This window comes from Carcharodon carcharias, chromosome 15 (genome assembly GCF_017639515.1).
Source record: "Carcharodon carcharias isolate sCarCar2 chromosome 15, sCarCar2.pri, whole genome shotgun sequence".
NCBI classification, from domain to species: Eukaryota; Metazoa; Chordata; class Chondrichthyes; order Lamniformes; family Lamnidae; genus Carcharodon; species Carcharodon carcharias.
This window is the reverse complement of record NC_054481.1, coordinates 106,645,036-106,664,473: the sequence shown is the minus strand read 5'-3', so window position 1 is coordinate 106,664,473 and position 19,438 is coordinate 106,645,036. Positions and strand designations below refer to the sequence as shown.

Below are 19,438 nucleotides of genomic sequence, written 5' to 3'. Positions count from 1 at the left end.
ATGGAGATTGAGACATTCAGTGGGTACTGATGGGAGATCTGATTTTGGTAATTAAATTAAGATAGGTAATTTTGGTAGATGCTTTTGTCCAAATAATGAAGTAAACAGTGGGCCTGATAAAAATCAGAAACCACATGAAAATTGCATGAATTAGATTAGCAAATAGCGATTAGAGATTGAATCAAGTCAATTGACTTGTAAGTATTCAAAGTTGGGAAGACACAGTACATATAATCGTGCAGCACAGAAGAAGGATTTTCAGCCCATCAGGTCTGTGGCGGCTCTTTGAAAGAGCTATCCAATTCATCCCGCTTCCCTCCTCTTTACTGAAGTGTTTTGTCACTTTTTAAGTATTTAAAATACACACACACGCATACACAGACACACGCACAGCTATCTGCTTCTGAACCCCAGCCTCCTGTGTGAAAAACAGAAGGTTCCTTTATTCCATATTCTACACCAGAAGGCAATATATCAGGACTTAGCACAATCTACTGTTAGTCTTTTTTATATAACACTTCTTTTTAACTAAAATGCCTTTTTACAAAAAAGCATAAATGTTAAACACAAACATCACATCTTCCCCCTCTTTAGCCAGGAACAAATCGGTCAGGTAATTTGTTTTGGCCTGGAGAGGAGTGTTGGCTTAAGTATCTCAGTTTGTTTGCTTAGAAATGGAACTTTCTGCTATTCCACTTGTTCAGGTTCAACAGTTGCTACAGGTGCTACAGGTTTGTCAGTTAAATCAAGTCGGGTTTCACCAACTGCAGCAGATGTTTCCCAGAAATCTTCCACTGTGACTGGAGATCCCTGGAAATTTGGCTCCTTGGATTTGGCTTCTCTAACCTGGTTAGTGTGTCTCTTCCGGATTCCACAGAAAGATTCAACATCATAGGTCAGTGGTCCTCGTTGCTTGATGATTCTTCCCTGGAGCCACTTTGTTGTTCCACAGTAATTTCGGACCCAAATAGACTGATCCAGATTAAACTCACGAGCTGGTTTACTTGTATCATGTGACCCTTTCTGATCAAGTTGCTTTGAACCAATCTTTCCTTTCAAATCCGAACACAGTAAATCCACCCTGGTACGCAGTCGTCTTCCAAACATCAGCTCAGCAGGAGATACGCCAGTTGTTGAATGTGGAGTGTTACGATACATCACCAAAAAGTTCTTCGGCTTCAACTTCCAACCTGTTTGTGTCCTCCCTTTCAATGTGGCCATCCTGAATACCTGGACAAAGCACTTCGCTTCACCATTTGAGGATGGGTGCTATGGCAAGATGAGAATCTGCTTGATCCCATTGTTTTTCAGGAATGTTTGAAATTTGCATTATGTGCTAATGTCAGACACAATCTACTCCAGCAATCCAAAAGTAGTGAACACATTCAAGAGAGCATCAGTGGTCTTTGCTGAAGTAGTGGACTTCATGGGAATAACATGAGGCAACTTTGTGTGGGCATCCACCATAATCAGGAATGTGTGTCCGAGAAGTGGTCCAGCAAAGTCCACGTGAAGTCCCTGCCATGGATGGTCAAACCAAGCCAATGGGTGTAATAGGACAGGCGCAAGAGAAGACTTCATTTCTTGGCATGGAAGGCAATCACTGACCATGCCTTCGATGTCTTTATCCAGGTGTGGCCACCATACATGTAGATGAGCTAATGCTTTAATTTTGATGATTCCCATGTAACTGGGGTGAAGTTCTTCTAACATTTGTGTTTGGAATTTTGGAGGAATAACAACTCTGATTCCCCTTAAACAACCACCTTGCAGAGTCAGCTCAATCTACGCATGTAATAAGGTATAAACTCAGTAGTCACTTCTTAAGGTACACACCAACCCTTCTAGGTGTATAGGTAAACCTCGGATAGCACATTCCCTCTGCAGTTCCAAGTCGAATTTGATCCGTTTTAACTGGCTGGCTCACATTGAAAGCAGTGATTTCACTTCAGGTTGTGGAGCTGTGGTGTAACGGAAGTCTGGACAGTGCGTCCACATTTCCATGATTCTCGGTAGAGCGAAATGTAACTTCGTACTGGTAAGCAGATAAGATCAGTGCCCATCTTTGTAGGCATGCAGTGGCAAGGGTTGGGGTTTGTGACTTCGGGCTAAGCAACCAGGTCAAAGGCTTGTGGTCTGTAATTAAAGTGAATTTACACCCATACAAATATTGGTGGAATTTCTTGACTCCATAGATTAGTCCAAGAGCTTCCTTCTTAATTTGGGCATAATTTTGTTCTGCCTTGGTCAATATGCATGAGGCATATGCAATGGGCCTTTCACTGCCATCAGGAAGTGTGTGGGAAATGACAGCTCCAACACCATATCCAGACGCATCACAAGCCAGACTGACAGGTAACTTTTCATTAAAATGTGCCAGGACTTTAGCAGAAGTGAGCTCTTGCTTGAGTTCCTTGAAACTTTCCTGACATGCTTGTGACCAATACCATTTTGCATTCTTCTTCAGATTATTCAATTGTGCTGCCTTGGTAGCCAAACTGGAAATGAACTTGCTGTAGTAATTCACAAGTCCAAAAATGAACAAAGCTCCTTAATGTTTTTAGGGTGTGGTACATTCACCACTGCTTCCGCCTTTCTGGGTGAGGTTGAGGCACCAGTTTCGTCGATCACATGTCCCAGGTACTCCACAGAGGGCTTCAGGAACGATCATTTGGATTTCTTACAGTGGATGCCGTACTTTTCCAGTCTACGCAGGACCCTGCCTAGATTCTCCAAATGAGTTGGGAGATTTTTCCGTTGATGAGCATATCGTCATAGAAGCAAATTACACCAGGGAGGCCCTGCTGTATTTTGTCCATGGCCTGCTGGAATAAGACTGGTGACCATGCAATTCCAAGTGGTAGTCATTTGTATTGATATAGACTTCTGTGCATGCTGATGGTTGTATGCTTCCTGGAATCTTCACTCAGCTGCATTTGCAAAAGTGCCTATGATAAGTCAAGCTTTGTGAATAATTCACCTCCATTCAGAGCAGCGAACAGTTCCTCAATTTTCAGTAGTGGGTGCTGATGTATTTCCAGGAAAGGATTAAAGGTGATTTTATAGTCACCACATATCCTCATAGACCTGTCATCTTTCGCTATTGGGACTATTGGAGCTGCCCACTCTTCATAATCAACTTTCTCAATTATCTGAAAGTTTACAAGTCGTTCTAGTTCCTGCTTGATTTTCTATCACGTTGAGTAGGGAACTGAATGTGGTTTGAAGAACTTTGGAGAAGCTTCGACCTTCACAGCAAGTTTGGCTTCTATGTCTTTAATAACTCCTTCAAAGACCTTCTTTGAAGACAAATATGCTTGTCTAACAAGGACTGCAACATGGGGTTGAAATGCACCTTATTTATTTTATTCCGGTCCAGCCAAATTTCTTATAGCCAGTTTCTGCCCATAAGCAATGGATGATCCCCTTTCACAATGATAAATGGCAGCCTTGCTATTTGACCTCCATATTTAGCTTGAATGAACATTTTTCCAAGTATATTCACAGGCTCACCAGTGTAGGTGCTAAGCTGGAGGAGGGTTTTCTCCAATGGGCATTTCTTGAAAATTTTCTCCCATGTCTTCTCTGAAGCAATAGAAACAGATGCTCCAATGTCAACGTCCATTTCAACCATTTTACCATTTAAGGCAATGCCAACTTTTAGTCCTTCATCTAGTTTCAGATCAGACTGAACGCAATACAATTGCGCTTCTGCATTGTCGCTGTTAGTTTCACTTTCTGTCTCGCCTGGACTCGCATTACTTTTGTATTATGTTTCCAAGTCATGCATCTTTTTAAAGTGTCTTTATTTTCAAGCATAACTTGTCTGTGTGCTCCTCATGATGCCCTTTTCTTGGCAGTACTGCTTTACTGTGATCAGCCTTTGATCTACATGCACACTGTTCGTGTCCTTTTTTTCCACAGTATTGACAGTCAGCAGCTTTCCACTTATAGACTTTTGCATTATGTTCTATTCCATTACAGTGGTAACATGTTTGAAAGCGAGTATACCCTGACTTTACTATTTTAACTTCGGCATTGTTAGAACGCACTTTCAAATCTCCAGCTTGTTTCTCTGCCATTTCTGTGCTTTGCACAATCTCAAATATTTTCTTCAGTGTTAACTCTTGCTCCGCTAACAATCCACGCTGAATTCTTTAATTTCTTAGTCCACAAACCAAGTGATCACGCAGCACTTCTTCCAGGTAATCTTTAAAGACGCAATGTGCCGCTAATTTTCTCAACTCAGCCAGGAACTGGGAAACTGACTCACTCTCATGCTGTTTTCTTCGGTGAAACTTGGATCTCTCGGCAATAATTGCTGGTCTGGGATTGAAATGCTTTTTCAAAACGACCACAAGCTCGTTAAAGCTTTTATCTGCTGGCTTGTCAGGAGCAATGAGATTTCTCAGTAACGTGAATTTTTTCATTCTGATGCCTGTTAGAAACACTGAAGCCTGCTTTTCCTCTTCAATCTTATTCGCAATGAAAATCTGTTGCATTTGCTCGACATAAACTACAAAGTCCATAGCAGCTGAGTCAAAGGCCTCTAAAGCCCCTAATAATGATGGTCTCATCCTCATCGCCATTTGAAGTGTTTTGTCACTTCTTAATAATTCAGAAAATATACATGCATGCACGCGCACGCACACACACTCTTATCTGCTCCTGAACACCAGCTTACTGTGTAAAAAAACAGAAGGGCAATACATCCTGGACTTAGCACATCCTACTGTCAGGTTTTTTATATAACGCTTCTTTTAAACTAAAATATCCTTTTACATAAAAGCATAAATGTTAAACACAAACTTCACATTTACCCTGCAAATTTCACCTTTTCCAATACTTATGCAATTCTTTTCTGAAATTTACTGTTGAATCTGCTTCTTCCACCCTTTCATGTGGTGATTGTGTGTTACAATTCACCTAGGGAGGCCGAGTTGCTGTGGCAACGTGCACTTTTACATACAGGTTGTAGTCTGAAGCTATGGATCGTGATGGTGGAGGCTCCAATGTTCTTTCCATCACACAACTGACCAGGAATCTCTCCCACTCTTACTGCCTGCTATTGACATGTGTTGGAAGGATTTAAAGATAGATAATCAACCATGTTATGAATTCAGCTTCCTTAGCCACTAAGTTCTGGGGTGGGACTTGAACCCGGAGCTTCTGGCTCAGAGACATGCTACCCACTGTGCCACAAGATTTCCTCACTCTTTCATGCAGTGCATTCCAAATCATAACAGCTCGCTGGGTAAAAAAAATTCTCATTTCCCCTTGGCTTTTTTACCAGTTATCTTAAATCTGCATCCTCTGGTTAGACCCTCATATCAGCAGAAACAGTTTCTCCTTATCTACCCTGTCAAACCCCTGAAAACTTTGGGCAGCCCTATTAAATCTCTTTACCTTCCCTGATTTAAATAGAACAATTCCAACTTCTGCAGTCTGTCATCCCTGGTACCATTCTGGTAAGGTTTCTTGGCACTTTCTCAACAATTATAGCTTGCATTTATATAGCACCTTTAACATTGTAAAAGGTCCCAAGCCCTTCACAGGAAAGTCACATAGAGATATTAAAGCAGGTGACTAAAAGCTTGGCAGTTTTAAGGTGAGACTTACAGAATAGAGAGACAGAGAGGTTTAGGGAGGCAATTCGAGACTTAGGGCCTAGGCAACTCATAGCATGACCATCTATGGTAGAGCGATGGAAATCAATATTCACATAAGGCCAGAATTGGTGGCGCCGAGTTCTCAGATGGTTGTAAGGCTGGAGGAGGTTACAGAGTTAGGAAGAAGTGAAGCTATGGAAGGATTTGAACACAAAAAATGAGCATTTTAAAATTGAGCATTTTCGGACCAGGAGCCAGTGTCAGTCAGTGAGACACGGGTGTTCCAATGCCTAATATTCTTCTAAAAGGTGTGCAGAATTGGACACAATACCCTAGTTGAGACCTGATGATTTATAAAGTTTCATCACAATTTCCTTGTACTTTTGTACTCTTTGCACCTGTTTATTAAAGCCAAGGATCCCATTTGCTTTTTTAACAACCTTATTAATATCCTGCCACCTTCAAAGATTTGCCTATGTGAATCCCCAAGGTCCCTACTTTTATTTATTCGTTCATGGGATGTGAGCATTGCTGGCAAGGCCAGCATTTATTGCCTGTCCCAAATTACCCTTGAGAAAGTGGAGGTGAATCACCTTCTTCAACTGTTGCAGTCCATGTAGTGTAGATACACCTATGGCACTTTTGGGAGAGAGTTCCTGGATTTTGACCCAGTGACCGTGAAGGAACTTTGATATGTTTCCAATTCAGGATAGTGTGTGACTTGAAGGGGAACTTGCAGGTGGTGGTGTTCCCATGCGCCTGCTGTCCTTGCTCTTCTAGGTAATACAGTTTGTAGGTTTGGAGGGTGCTGTTGAAGGAACCTTGGCAGAATTCTGCAGTGCATGTTGCAGATGGTAGGAACTGCAGCTTTGTGTGCATTGGAGGTGGAGGGAATGAATGTTTCTGCTGGTGGATGGATTGCCAGTCAAGCAAGTTGTTTTGTCCTGGATGGTGCTGAGCTTCTTGAGTGTTTTTGGAGCTGCATTCATCCAGGCAAGTGGGGAGTATTGCACTCCTGACTTATGCTTTATAGATGGTGATCAGGCTTGGATAAGTCAGAAGGTGAGTTACTTGCTGCAGAATTCCCAGCATCAGACCTCCTCTTGTAATCAGTGTTTATATGGCTGATCCAGTTATGTTTTTGGGCAATGGTAACCCCCAAGATGTTGATGTTGGGGATTCAGTGATGGTAACTCAATGGGAAGATGGTCATTGCCCGACACTTGTGACGCAATTGTTACTTGCCACTTATCAGCCCAAGCCTGAATGCTGTCCAGGTCTTGTTGCATGCACCCCCTGTAAAATTGTACCAGTTAGTTTATATTGCCTCGCCTCATTTTTCCTCCAAAATCCATCACTTATTACTACCCAGCATTAAATTTCATCTGTCACGTGTCTGCCTATTCCACCAGCCTGTCTTTTTCCTCCTGAAGTCTGCTACTACCCTCCTCACTGTTTACTACATTTCCAAGCTTAGTGTCATCTGCAAACTTTGAAATCATGTCCAGCACCCCAAGTCCTGGTCATTAATATATGTCAAAAAGATCAATGGTCCTAATGCTTACTGAGAGGTGACATCACTGCCTACTTCCCTCCAGTGTGACGAACAATGGTTCACCACCACTCTCTGCTTTTAGTATCTTAGTTAATTTTGTATCCAGGCTGCCACTATACCTTTAATCCCATGGTCTTCAATTTCACTAACAAGTCTATTATGTGACACTCTTTTCAAATATCCTCTGACAGTCCATTTACATGACTGCACTACCTTCATCAACCTTCTACATTTTCTCATTAAAGAACTCAGTTCTTAATGTACCACAGTGGAGTATACTGGAGGTTACTTTTCTCTGGTTCTATGGTACAGATAAAACAAGGAAATTAAGTGCTTGGGGTAACTAAAAATGGTTCGAAGTAAAAACAAAAATAAAAAAAGTATAAATGTTGCCAAACTGAAATGGAAATGAATAATGGTGGAAATACTTAGCAGCTTTGTCAGTAACTATAAATAAGAAGGATCTGCACCCAAAGCATAAATCTATCTTTTGTCCTTTCAGAAATAGAGCTGGATTATGTAAGAAAGAAGCTGCGTGGGCCACTAGGCATTTTACTGTCTGGCATGACACATTAATGGCAGTTTCACAGTCCCAGCTGAGACTACTTGAGTTGTTAATACAGGGGATTAAATATTTCTTTCTAGCAGAAAATGGTTGACATGCATTTGTAGTAACATACAGCATAAGGATATATGCAATATGTTTGAGGCAGCCTACCCCCACTTCTGACACTTCAGTTGCTCTGAAAAGGAACATTATAATTTTTAACAGCCGCAAATAACAAGTCAGCTCAACAAGGCCACCCATTTATCTTATCTCAACTGCACTACCCATCTCCTCACTATGTCTTTCAGCCTCACTTTGGTCTTCTCATCATGGTCCTGAATCCCACCTACCTTCCTTCTCACTGTATCACTCAACTCCACCTTTGCACCCTATCCTATGATCTTACCTACCCACCTTGTTGCCATTTTTCTCAATTCCAACTACTCACCTTCTCATGTTGTGCCTCAGCTTCTATTCCATCGACCACTCTGCTGGCTGCATTGTGTATACCTGCATGATGTATTTCAGCAACTCACTAAGAGTTACTGAGAAGTACCTTCCAAGCTCATGACCTGTACTACCTAGAAGGACATGGGGCAACAGATATGTGGAAGCACCATATTCTCCATGTTCCCCATGTCACGTCACATCCTGGGCATCGATCACCATTTCTTCACCAACATAAGTCAAATGTCTGGCACCCACTAACAACTTTGCAGGAGCCACTTTTACCACAAGTCAGCAGTGCTTGAAGAAAGCGACTCACTGCAACTTTCTCAGGGCAATTGCAGGTGGAGAATAAATGCCTGCTGTACAGTGGTGCCAACAAGCTGAGTGAGTGGGCAAATGCATGGCAGATGCAGTATAATGTGGATAAATGTGAGGTTATCCACTTTGGTAGCAAAAACAGGAAGGCAGATTATTACCTGAATGGCTATAAATTGAGAGAGGGGAATGTACAATGAGATCTGGGTGTCCTTGTACACCAGTCGCTGAAGATAAGCATGCAGGTGCAGCAGGAGGTAAAGAAGGCAAATGGTATGTTGGCCTTCATAGCGAGAGGATTCAAGTACAGGAGCAGGGATGCCTTGCTGCAATTATACAGGACCTTGGTGAGACCACACGCGGAATATTGTGTGCAGTTTTGGTCTCCTTATCTGAAGAAGGATGTTCTTGCTATAGAGGGAGTGCAGCGAAGGTTTACCAGACGATTCCTGGGATGGTGGGACTGAAATATGAGGAGAGATTGAGTCGGTTTGGATTATGTTCGCTGGAGTTCAGAAGAATGAGGGGGGATCTCATAGAAACTTACAAAATTCTAACAGGACTAGACAGGGTAGATGCAGAAAGGATGTTCCCGATGGTGGGGAAGTCCAGAACCAGGGGTCACAGACTGAGGATACAGGGTAGACCATTTAGGACTGAGATAAGGAGAAATTTTTTCACCCAGAGAGTGGTGTGTGTGTGGAATTCACCACCACAGAAAGTAGTTGAGGCCAAAACATTGTATGTTTTCGAGAAGGAGTTAGATATAGCTCTTGGAGCGAAAAGGATCAAAGGATATGGGGAGAAAGCGGGAGCAAGCTGTTGTGTTGGATGATCAGCCATGATCATAATGAATGGCGGAGCAGGCTTGAAGGGCCGAATGGCCTACTCCTCCTATTTTCTATGTTTCTAATTTTGTTTCAATTCCACCTGCCCACTTTACCATATCACTCAACCTCACCTACCCACCACCTTATCATAACCCTTTAGTCCATCTTGCTACTGTTGCACCATATTCCTAATCTCAGCCTTCCATTGTCTCACTGAATTCCTTCTTTCTGTAGGAATACAACTAATCATCTGTTGAACCCACTCATTTTGATAGCCTTACCCGGGTACATATTCCATAACTCTGTCACTCTTTGAGAGTAAATGTTTCCCGTGACTTCCCTTACATTGAACTTCCTCATTTTTAATTGGTGCTCCTGCAATTTGAACGCTTCTTCACGATGAGCAATTTAGCTGGATCAAATTTGTCAAGTTTCCCAGTTTTTCCAATATCTAGCTATTTTCGAAGTAACATGTTACCTAATTTAGTTACTTGTTAACAAAAAAGAGTTGGAACTGTTTTAGACCTTTGACTTCAGAACAGTCTGAACTGGATTTCCCCATCCTCCACAAAAATCGACTTCCTCTGTATGTACTCTAATCAAAGACCTGTCAGCCTTTTCTGTTACTGCAGTCTGAGCTCTAATATATTGAATGAAGCACTTTTGTATAGTTTCACACATAATGATTAGTGAGCAAATGTACTTTCTCACATTCATTGCCAATGACAATTGTTCTCCTTTCATGTAGCAGTTGAGTCAAATTAATAGAAAATGTGTTTCATCTTGAGTGTACCCAAGGTGAACAGACTGCTATATATACCCTGCTTTCTTCTTGTGCTCACTTATAGGTACTTGATGACTACAGTGTGACAAAATGATGCAAAATGTATTTTTCAAGAGGCTGACAGTGTACCTTCAAAGGGTTGATATTAATAAGCAAACTTTCTCACTCTCCCCCTATATTGATGTTTTCCACAGGGCAAGAGACCAGTCACTTTGGTTGGCTTTAGCCTTGGAGCACGAGTGATTTACTTTTGTCTTCAGGAGCTGGTTAAAGAGAAAGGTACACAACAGTTTCTTCCTACATAGCTTTCACTATTGAAATAAAAATGGAAAATATTGGTAAGTGCCCAGCAGTTAAATTAGCAGCTGGAAGAGGAAAGGGGGTTTCCAATTTCAGATGAGACTTTAATCATATTTGACTGTCAGGCTGGAGGTGCCCCTTCTGTAGGAAAATGAGGACAAGTCCGATAGGAAATAGAGGATTTCCATACAGCAGTTAAAGGGAGAATGTTTCCTCTTTTGGGGAAGAGCATAATTAGAGGCCATCAAATATAAGGTATTCATTAAGAAATCCAGTAGGGAATTTGGAAGAAACTTCTTCACCCAAAGAGTGGTGAGAATGTGGAACTCGCTACCACAGGGAGTGGTTGAAGTGAATAGTGCAGGTGCATTTAAGCTGAAGCTAGACAAGCAGATGAGTGAGAAGGGAATAAAGGGTTACAATGATCAATTTGGATGAGGAAAGATGGGAGGCTCTCATGGAGCATAAATGCCGGCATGGACAGGTTGGGCCAACTATATTGTTTTTGTACTGTATATCCTTTGTAATATGTATGTAACCTATGTAATTTATCCTGGTTAGTTCTGCAGAGGGGTTTCCACAGCGCAATGATGCCAGTTCTGATCAGGAGTCTCACTTGAAGCATTAACCTGTATTACTCTTAGCCTACTGTGTATTTTACTGTTCAATTTTCAGTGCACATTGAGATTTCATAGGATTTTTTTTTGCACAGTTAAATAAATTGTTCTGATGGTCAACCTTTAGTAACAGATGATAACTATCTTTGTGATGTGAATTAAAACCATTGGACCGGACTTTCACCATGGAGGCAAGAAGCTCAAGTTGGGAAATCTCCCAACTCAGCAGATCTATCTCCATGGAAACAACTCCTGCAAGAATGATATTTGCTCTGGGGGGTGGGGCCATGGGTGTGTGGGGTGGTGCAGAGGTTTGATCAAGTTGGGTCTGCCAACTCCAGAGGAGGCCAAGGAGGTGGACAAATACTGAGGTGGGCTAGTTAAAAGAACTGCCTTAGTTCTCTGAGACTTCTATAAAAGGCTGTTAGGCCTGCTGGCCCTCACCCCACAAAGCCCCTCCCACTCATCCCCATGCCACTTCATACCCCCATGTTGCCTCATACCCCCACATTATCTTCATAGCTACTCACCCAATATCCACTGTGGACAGACCTCAAGAAGCATGTGGAGATGAAAAAAGCTTAAACTTCTAACAACCTAAGAGAACTCTCACTCATACACACTGATACAGAAAAGAGAATTTTCATTATGAAACCCAGAAAAAGATTTTAAATCTCCTCAGGTGGTCAATTATTACAAAAACAAATTACTATTCAGAACTTGAATATTGCTGTAAAAAGAGACATGTTGAAGCTTTTCGTCTTGCACTCATCAGGGCAGTTCAAAAGAATGCCAATATAAGGGGAAAACAACAATTCAGTGTCTTTTTTTTCAGCAAAACTACTATTCAGTAACCAGATCAAAGACAGCAAATCCTTTAATAGCTCCCAGAACTGTCAATAAATACTTGAACTCAACACCCCCACTGTGATACGTGGGTTTTGAGGTTTTGAAACTCAGCCAAGCATTCATAATGGACTCAGCTGTAATAACAACACTTGAGGAATGCCAACAGTGAAGTCTATTGAAGCTTCAGGAAACAATGGTAATGGCTATTCCTAAACTACACCAGATTGCCTGTCAATCAATGCACTTCAACAGCATGTGTTTATTTTTATATTGTCAGCCACAGCTTGGTTTTTCTCATGTTTAAAGAGATGGGGATTTAAAAATCTTAAGATGACATTTTACGGATCTTACCCACCCTTCAAGAGCTTTCTTACGTCCCCCCATAAATTTGTAACTCCTACAGTCCCTTGGAACAGGCAAATAGGGTCTATTTAAACGCAGTACTAATTTGAAGTGGCCCTGCTGAGTTTGGGTTTCCTGCCTGTGTGATTTATAACCTGCCACCTTCCCCCTGCTGGCAAAAATGGGATCTGCTGGAAATGGGGCAGGACATCCATGTCTGGGTTCTGCCTGCCAATTTAAAAGGCCGTCAGAGTCGGCCTGGCTCTAAAAATCCAGCTCATTGTTTTTCCGTTGTAAAACTTTTAAGTCAGGAATATAATTCATGAAGATTAATTCAGTGCCATTTTTAATCTCTTGCTAGTGTGCTTCCCTCATGTTCCTCCTTCTGGTCCCACTTTAGATATTTCAGAATTAATGCAAATCAGTAGTACTGACAACTCACAATAGCATAAGTGTTTCCCTTTTGATTTCATTTAAAATAACTTATAACCTTTTCTGCTCCCTGAGCATTGGTTACCATTTAGTCTCTTTTTGAACCCTGGCCTTTTTTTCTCATCTCTCCCTTTTCTTATCTTTAAATCATGATTATATCCACCCAACCCCCTCCCCCAATCTCATTCCATACTTATTAGTTTCTGAAGTCCTTTATCCAGTTCATTTGGATCTTGGTCCCATGCCAGTTTAGTTGCAGCCAATCCCTGAAGTACCGCTCCTTCCTGTGCCAGTAATGGTGCCTGTGTCCCATACCAATCTCTCAGCATGCATTTACTTTCCTGATCTGTTTCTCCCTGTGCTAGTTAGCCTGTGGCTGAGATAGTCATCCAGAGATTGGTCTCAAGTTCCTGCTTTTTGATTTAGCTCTGTGCTTCTGATGTTCCCTTAGCAGGATCTCTTCCCTGTTCTTTCCTTTGTTATTGGTTACTACATGGATCATGACAACTGTTCTTCTCCCTCCCTTTTTAAGTTCCTTTCCAGCTGCTTCAAAATAACCTTTGTCCTAGCACCAGGTGGGCAGCATTGCTCTGGTCTCCTAATTGCGACTCCAGCAAATTTCCCCTTGGCCTACAATCTTTCAATTCTGCTCCTCTTCTACTCGTCCCGACACCCTCCCATCCCCTCTGCTCCAAGTTTCTTTGGCTAGTATTCCGGCCACAACCTCCTGCAGGTCCTCTTTATCCTATACATAGTGGGTCCATCATTCCTGTTGAACAGGATGGGTTTCTGCAGTTTGTTCTTCTCAGTTTTAACTATGTTCTCTTTACCCTTCTTACTGTCAGTCACACACTTCTCTGAAGCTGATCTCTGTATTGGTGTTACTGTGTGGGGTGAACAATCCAGATAATCTGAACCCTTCCCTACATGTCATAATGTCGCTAGCTTGTGCTGCAGCTCAACTACTCTGATTCAGAGCGACTCATAGACATTCCTTACAGGTATGGATATCCGGAACAGTCTTACTGTCCACAAACTCCCACATTAAGCAGTCGTGACATTATGCCTGGGCTAATACGTTGTTCATACATTTAGTTACTGCATAACAGTTACTTATTGTGCTAACAGGTTCACTTTCAACAGTAAATTATGATTAACAGATGGATTTAATTTAATTTCTATTGGTTACTTCCTTAACTCAGTTTAAATATTTAGCCTGCTATTGTCTATTGGCAATAGACAATATAGTTAGTTTATATTTATTTGTCAGGAGATGGTGTCATAGTGGTAATGTCACTGGACCAGTAATCCAGAGGCCCAGGCTAACGCTCTGGGAACACGGATTCAAATCCCACCATGGCAGCTGAAAGCTCAATTGATTCATTAATCAGTGTCAGTCATCAATTGTTGTAAAAACCATCTGGTTCCCTAATGGATGGAAGTCTGCCATCCTGGTCTGGTCTACACATGTGACTCCAGATCCACAGCAATGTGATTGACTCTTAAGTGGCCCAGTAAGCCACTCAGTTCAAGGGCAATTAGGGATGGGTAACAAATGCTGGCCTTGCTGGTGGTGCCCACATCCCATGAAAGAATGAAAACACTTATTAATTCTTACTTTTTTAAAGCAAAGTAGCCCTGAATCTACTCTCACTCACTCACTTTTCCAGAACCACTTCATCCACAGGAAGTCGGATCCTATCCTGACAGGCATTGGGTGCTAGACGGGGTACACCCAGGACAGGATGCCAGTCCATCATTAGGGCACACACACACACCCACATGCTCTCACATGCTCACACACACTGGGGGACAATTTACCATAGCCAATCCACCTAACCAGCACGACTTTGGACAGTGGGGGGAAATAGGAGCACCCAGCAGAAACTCACGCAGACACGGGGAGAACATGTGAAGTCCACACAGGCAGTCTCCTGAGGTCGGGATCGAACTCTGGTTCCTGGAGCTGTGAGGCAGCAGCATTAACCACTGAATCTACTCTATAGTTAAATATTAAAGTGTGATTCAAGAAATGAATACTTGGCTTTGGTTCCTCAGGCTCTGTTCCTTTCCCTCCGTGACATCATGTTTTCAAATCCTTCCCTCTATTTCAGCACTCCGATTCTCTGCTCTTCTTTAAATCCTGTCTCCGAGTCCTTTTTGTTTTAGGTGGGTGGTACTGGGGGGTAGGATTATTGGGGCTTTACAATGAAAAAAACAGATGGCTGACTCACCAGTTAGCATCTAACTTGTGGTGACATTGCATGCAAATAAGTAATTCTGAGTGTTCGGGGAAAATCCCATCAATTCATCTGAATGAATGACCAGATAACCAGCAGCAAGTTCAAAAGAAAAATACCAGAATAATGGAACACTGGAATGAAAACACAAAATGCTTGAAATACACAGCAGGCATATGAGCAGCAAAAACATTTCCGATGTAGATCCTTCAGAACTTTGAGCATTATCCTGGCTTTTCCTTTTCAGCTGCTGATTGACCTTTGCATTCCATTATTTTTCTCCTTTATTTCAGCAGTCTTATGAGAATTTTCACCCTTACCTGGGAAATATTAATTGGCCTACCTGTAAGAATTTGAGTTTATTGCACAGCAACAAAACTAAACCACATTGTATCCCATTTGCCAATTACTAGTAAAGGTCGAGATGGGCAGCACTAAATCAAGTTCCTCACAGACTAGGTTAAACCTAATACGTTGAGGGGGTGAAATTCTTCCAGGTGATTATTTACAGGAACTCCAACGTGAGTGCTCCTGCTTTATGCTGAAACTGCCCTTTTTGCTAAGGTTATTGTCGAACAGTTTAATCACTCAGGTGTTACTTGAAATGACAGTAAATTTTCTGAACATATTGTGACAGATGGTATCATACTTACTTATTTGGCTTGGAACAAATAACACTCTGACCTTGAAAGTGATGTATTTCTGCTGGTTAGGAGAAGTTCTTCAGATAACACTCTGCGGACAGATAAAGATCTGCAGGTACAGTAAGAAAGTACAAGCACAGTATTTTGAAATAATTAATGAAGATAGTTTCAATATTGTGGTTACTATGGGGCTGCTAATTAGGATGCTAATTAATCAATAAGTAGTTTCATATTTTCAGACATTGTGTGCTGACCCTAATTACTTTATTTCTATTTACATTTGTATCAACTGTTGCTATAATGGAGTCTGATTGCAGTGAAGCCCACTTAATACCATGTCAGATGGGAGATCACTTGACAACTAAAAAGAATTGTGGCTCATGTTTTCCATTGAAAATACCTGAAAGCAAATAGAAAGAGAGTAAGCAAAACTTAAATCATCACCAACCAGACTATACTACCATGGTGGTGTGGGGGAAAAGTGGATCTCTGCTATGTAAGATGTATCATTACCTTGCTGTTCCAAATACTTCATCTGAAATATTGAGGGCCATTACACCCCTAGAGTCATTGGACTTGTGTTCATTCCTGCCCACTTTCAGATGCATATGAGCATACGTTGGCATCCTTCCATCCATGAGAGATGATGGACATGCAACAAGCAATCCATTTAGATGGGGCGTCTTCATTTGGTGCATCTTTGCTGATGGCTGTGAAGGCTAATCCTTGAGAGGCAGGTTCTGCCACAAGCGCATGAAGTTGCCAAATGACATTGTGGGTGATTGTTTCCAGCATTGGCATGTTTTGCCTAGCCACTGTTGCCACTGGTCGTCGTGGTAGTGCATGTCAGCCCACAGGAGGTGTCACCATTTGCCCCTTTCGCTAGCTAGTGACTCCTAGGTATGATAATCGATGATGGCCTTCATGATATGCTTAGAAGCATCCTTGACGAACCTTGGACGCCCCACTGGTCTTCTGGCTCCAGCTACCTCAAATACAGAAGGTCCTTGTGTACATGACCATCTTCCATCCTGTGGACACAGATGAGCATAATGGATAATGAAATAGGTTGTAAGTCGTATTCTATCCTCCTCGATTGTCCAGCAAGTCTACCTGAAACAGATGGGAGCATCATAAATATATGACGATGTTGCCAAAGTCGTTAGGACATTCACAGTGTCACATCCTTGCTTCCATCCTCACAATCATATTAATTTCTGTTGCTGCCAACAGACAGAAGCTGAAATCAGGTGCTGCTTCTAAACTGCAAACACTTATACAGCCCAGCAACTGATACCAGTTACAGGTACTCGAATGTTTATCATTAAAGGTACTATGTGTGTGAAGGGGATTTGCAGGAGGAATATTACTGAGCTTTGGGAATGCCACCATATTTGGCTTATTTAGAAAAGATGGTGGAGAAAAGAAACAGGGTTGCTACTGGGGAAAATTGTCTCTATTCTCAACTGTGTCATAGGCCAAGGAGAACATTTCTACAGTTAATTTAAGAGCAATGCATAATGATGCTACACTTCTAACTTAGTAGTAATGAATTTATATCATTTGCTCCAAATGAATTTACAACGCCAGAGCAAACAATGGCAACAACTGTTATAGTAAAGACCAAAGCAACCCTTAACTTATTGCCTTCAGATTCTTCCAGACTGCCACAGTGGGGGCATGAGTGATATCAGACCATGTAGGTATCAAAGAGTTGGCTGAAATCTTCTGAAAGGAAATATCATTATCAGTTTCCCCATGGACACCTGGAAACAGCAAGACGGGGCTCAGAGATTTGCCCAGATTGCAGGATTCCTCAGAGTCCAGAACTTCACAGATTTCAGACATGAGGCCCTGTTGTGGTGTGGTCCTCATGAATTGTAAGCCATTCCATTCAAGTGCAACTAATCTGTGATCATCTGCAATAGATCCTTTAGAATCTGGCCATTTTCCTAGCAGCCATGCTGCCTTTATCTCAGTAGTGTGATGCAACCACCAAGCACATCTTCCCCTGCCCTCCCCTTTCAGCATTCTGTATGGACTATTTCCCCCATGGACCCTAGTCCACTCCTCAGTCACCCCTAATAGCCCCTCCCTTCCCTATAGCACTTTTCCATGCAAGAGTAGTCGATGCAACACCTGTCCTTTCACCACCTCCTGTCTCAGTGTCCAATGTCTCAAGTGAAACAGCGATTTACTTGTACTTATTTCAATATCATATTCACTGTTCACAATGTGGTCTCCTCTCCATTGGGGAGACCTAATGCAGACAGGGGGGCTTCTTTGCAGAACACCTCTGTTCAGTCCACAAACACGACCCTGAGCTTCTGCTTGCTTGTCATTTTAATTCTCCACCTTGCTCCCACGCTGACCTTTTTGCCCCTGTTACAGTGTTTCAGTGAATCTCAGTGCAAGGAACAGCACCTTATCTTTCAACTCAGCACTCTCCATACAGCCGTCTGGACGGAACATCGAGTTCAACGACTTTAGATCAAAGCTTTTGCCTCCATCTTGTTCTGTGTGTTTTCTTTTCGTTTTACTGGGTTGGCCTTGTCTTGATTCTTTCTTTATCCCTTCATGTTGCATTCAGATGGTTTTTATGTAGCCATTCATGCATCATTTGGACACAATCTTTGTTTCTGTACTGTATCCATTACCATGTACTCTCTTTGGCTGTTGCATCTTGCAATCTTTTTGTTATTTAATCTCTCCTGGTCTCCACCCTATCACAGACCTTCTTCTTTGTTCTTCCTGCCCCATCCCCCTTCCAAAAGCTTAAAAACTTTTACATTTCTATTGTTATTCAGTTCTGATGGAAGGCCATCAACCTGCTCTCTCCACAGATGCTGCCAGACCTGCTGAGTATTTCCAGCACTTTTATGTTCTTATTTCAGATTTCCAGCTTCCGCAGAATTTTGTTTTTGTATTACTGCCTCTATCTTATGGTCACTTTTCCATTCCTCTGACTCTAGACAATAAATACAATGTTGGCTCCTTGACAAAAGAGAGCTGTCCATTACAAATCTGGCTTACAACACCTAAGGCACACATACATACACCTGAACACAAATACATTGAGCTTCATGCTTCTAAAAAGCCGTCATCAAAAGACTGTTGGCCTCCTGAAACAACAAATCCAATGCCTTGCCAGATAAGTGCGAGTCCTGCAGTCCCGCGCAACCAGAGCGTTGTACATCGATGTGGTTTGATGCAAGGTGCACAATTTCGCTGTGTTACCAAAAGCTACAGATGGAACTGCCAATAAGAGGGGCATTTGGCTGTATAAGGAGGAAGTCATTTATGTCTTGAGGGGATGTGACTACATTTAATGGCATCCATTACATTCTTATGATGGAGCCTGGAAGCTCCATAGGATGCACCTAATGGCCCCCAAGGCACCAAGTATGAACTTAAAGGCCTCCCAAGGCTCCACAGTACATACCTATTGGTCGCCGAGGTTCCATAACTAGGAAACCTAGGCCCCGATACTTAATAGCCCTCAAAGCTCTATGAAACGAATGGCCTGGGTTTCCATATATGCTCTTAGTGGCCCCAGGGGCTCTTAGTGTGCTCCCAGTGACCCCAAGGGCAACATAGCATGTATCTAATGCAACCACATACTGAAGATGCACCTTATGATCATAGAATACCAAATTAAAATTGGATGAGTAAAGGAACCATCTCTGCCATTTCCAGTGAAGCCCAATTTTGTTTAATAAAATTAAATATTGAAAGAAAAATATTGAAATAAAAATTTCAAATGATGGAATGGATGGATTTAGTTGATAAGTCTGTACATCCACCTTACGTTAATTACCATTTCTGATACTGTATTTAATTAAATACCTATTTACTTGCAGTAATGTTTAAATAATTAAGTTAGTTGCAGAGCTGTCACTAAATTAGTGCAGACTTATTTAAGAA

At 41.9% G+C, this 19,438-nt stretch overlaps 1 protein-coding gene across 5 annotated transcripts in view; it reads left to right on the top strand.

Annotated features, from left to right (window-relative positions):
- tmco4 (transmembrane and coiled-coil domains 4) overlaps nucleotides 1-19,438 on the top strand; it is an 89,212-nt gene that overhangs the window by 33,763 nt on the left and 36,011 nt on the right. For all 5 annotated transcript variants that reach the window (XM_041206605.1, XM_041206607.1, XM_041206608.1 and 2 more), the window contains one exon: nucleotides 10,285-10,369. In XM_041206605.1, the coding sequence (XP_041062539.1) occupies nucleotides 10,285-10,369 (85 nt within the window). The remainder of the gene's footprint in view (nucleotides 1-10,284; nucleotides 10,370-19,438) is intronic.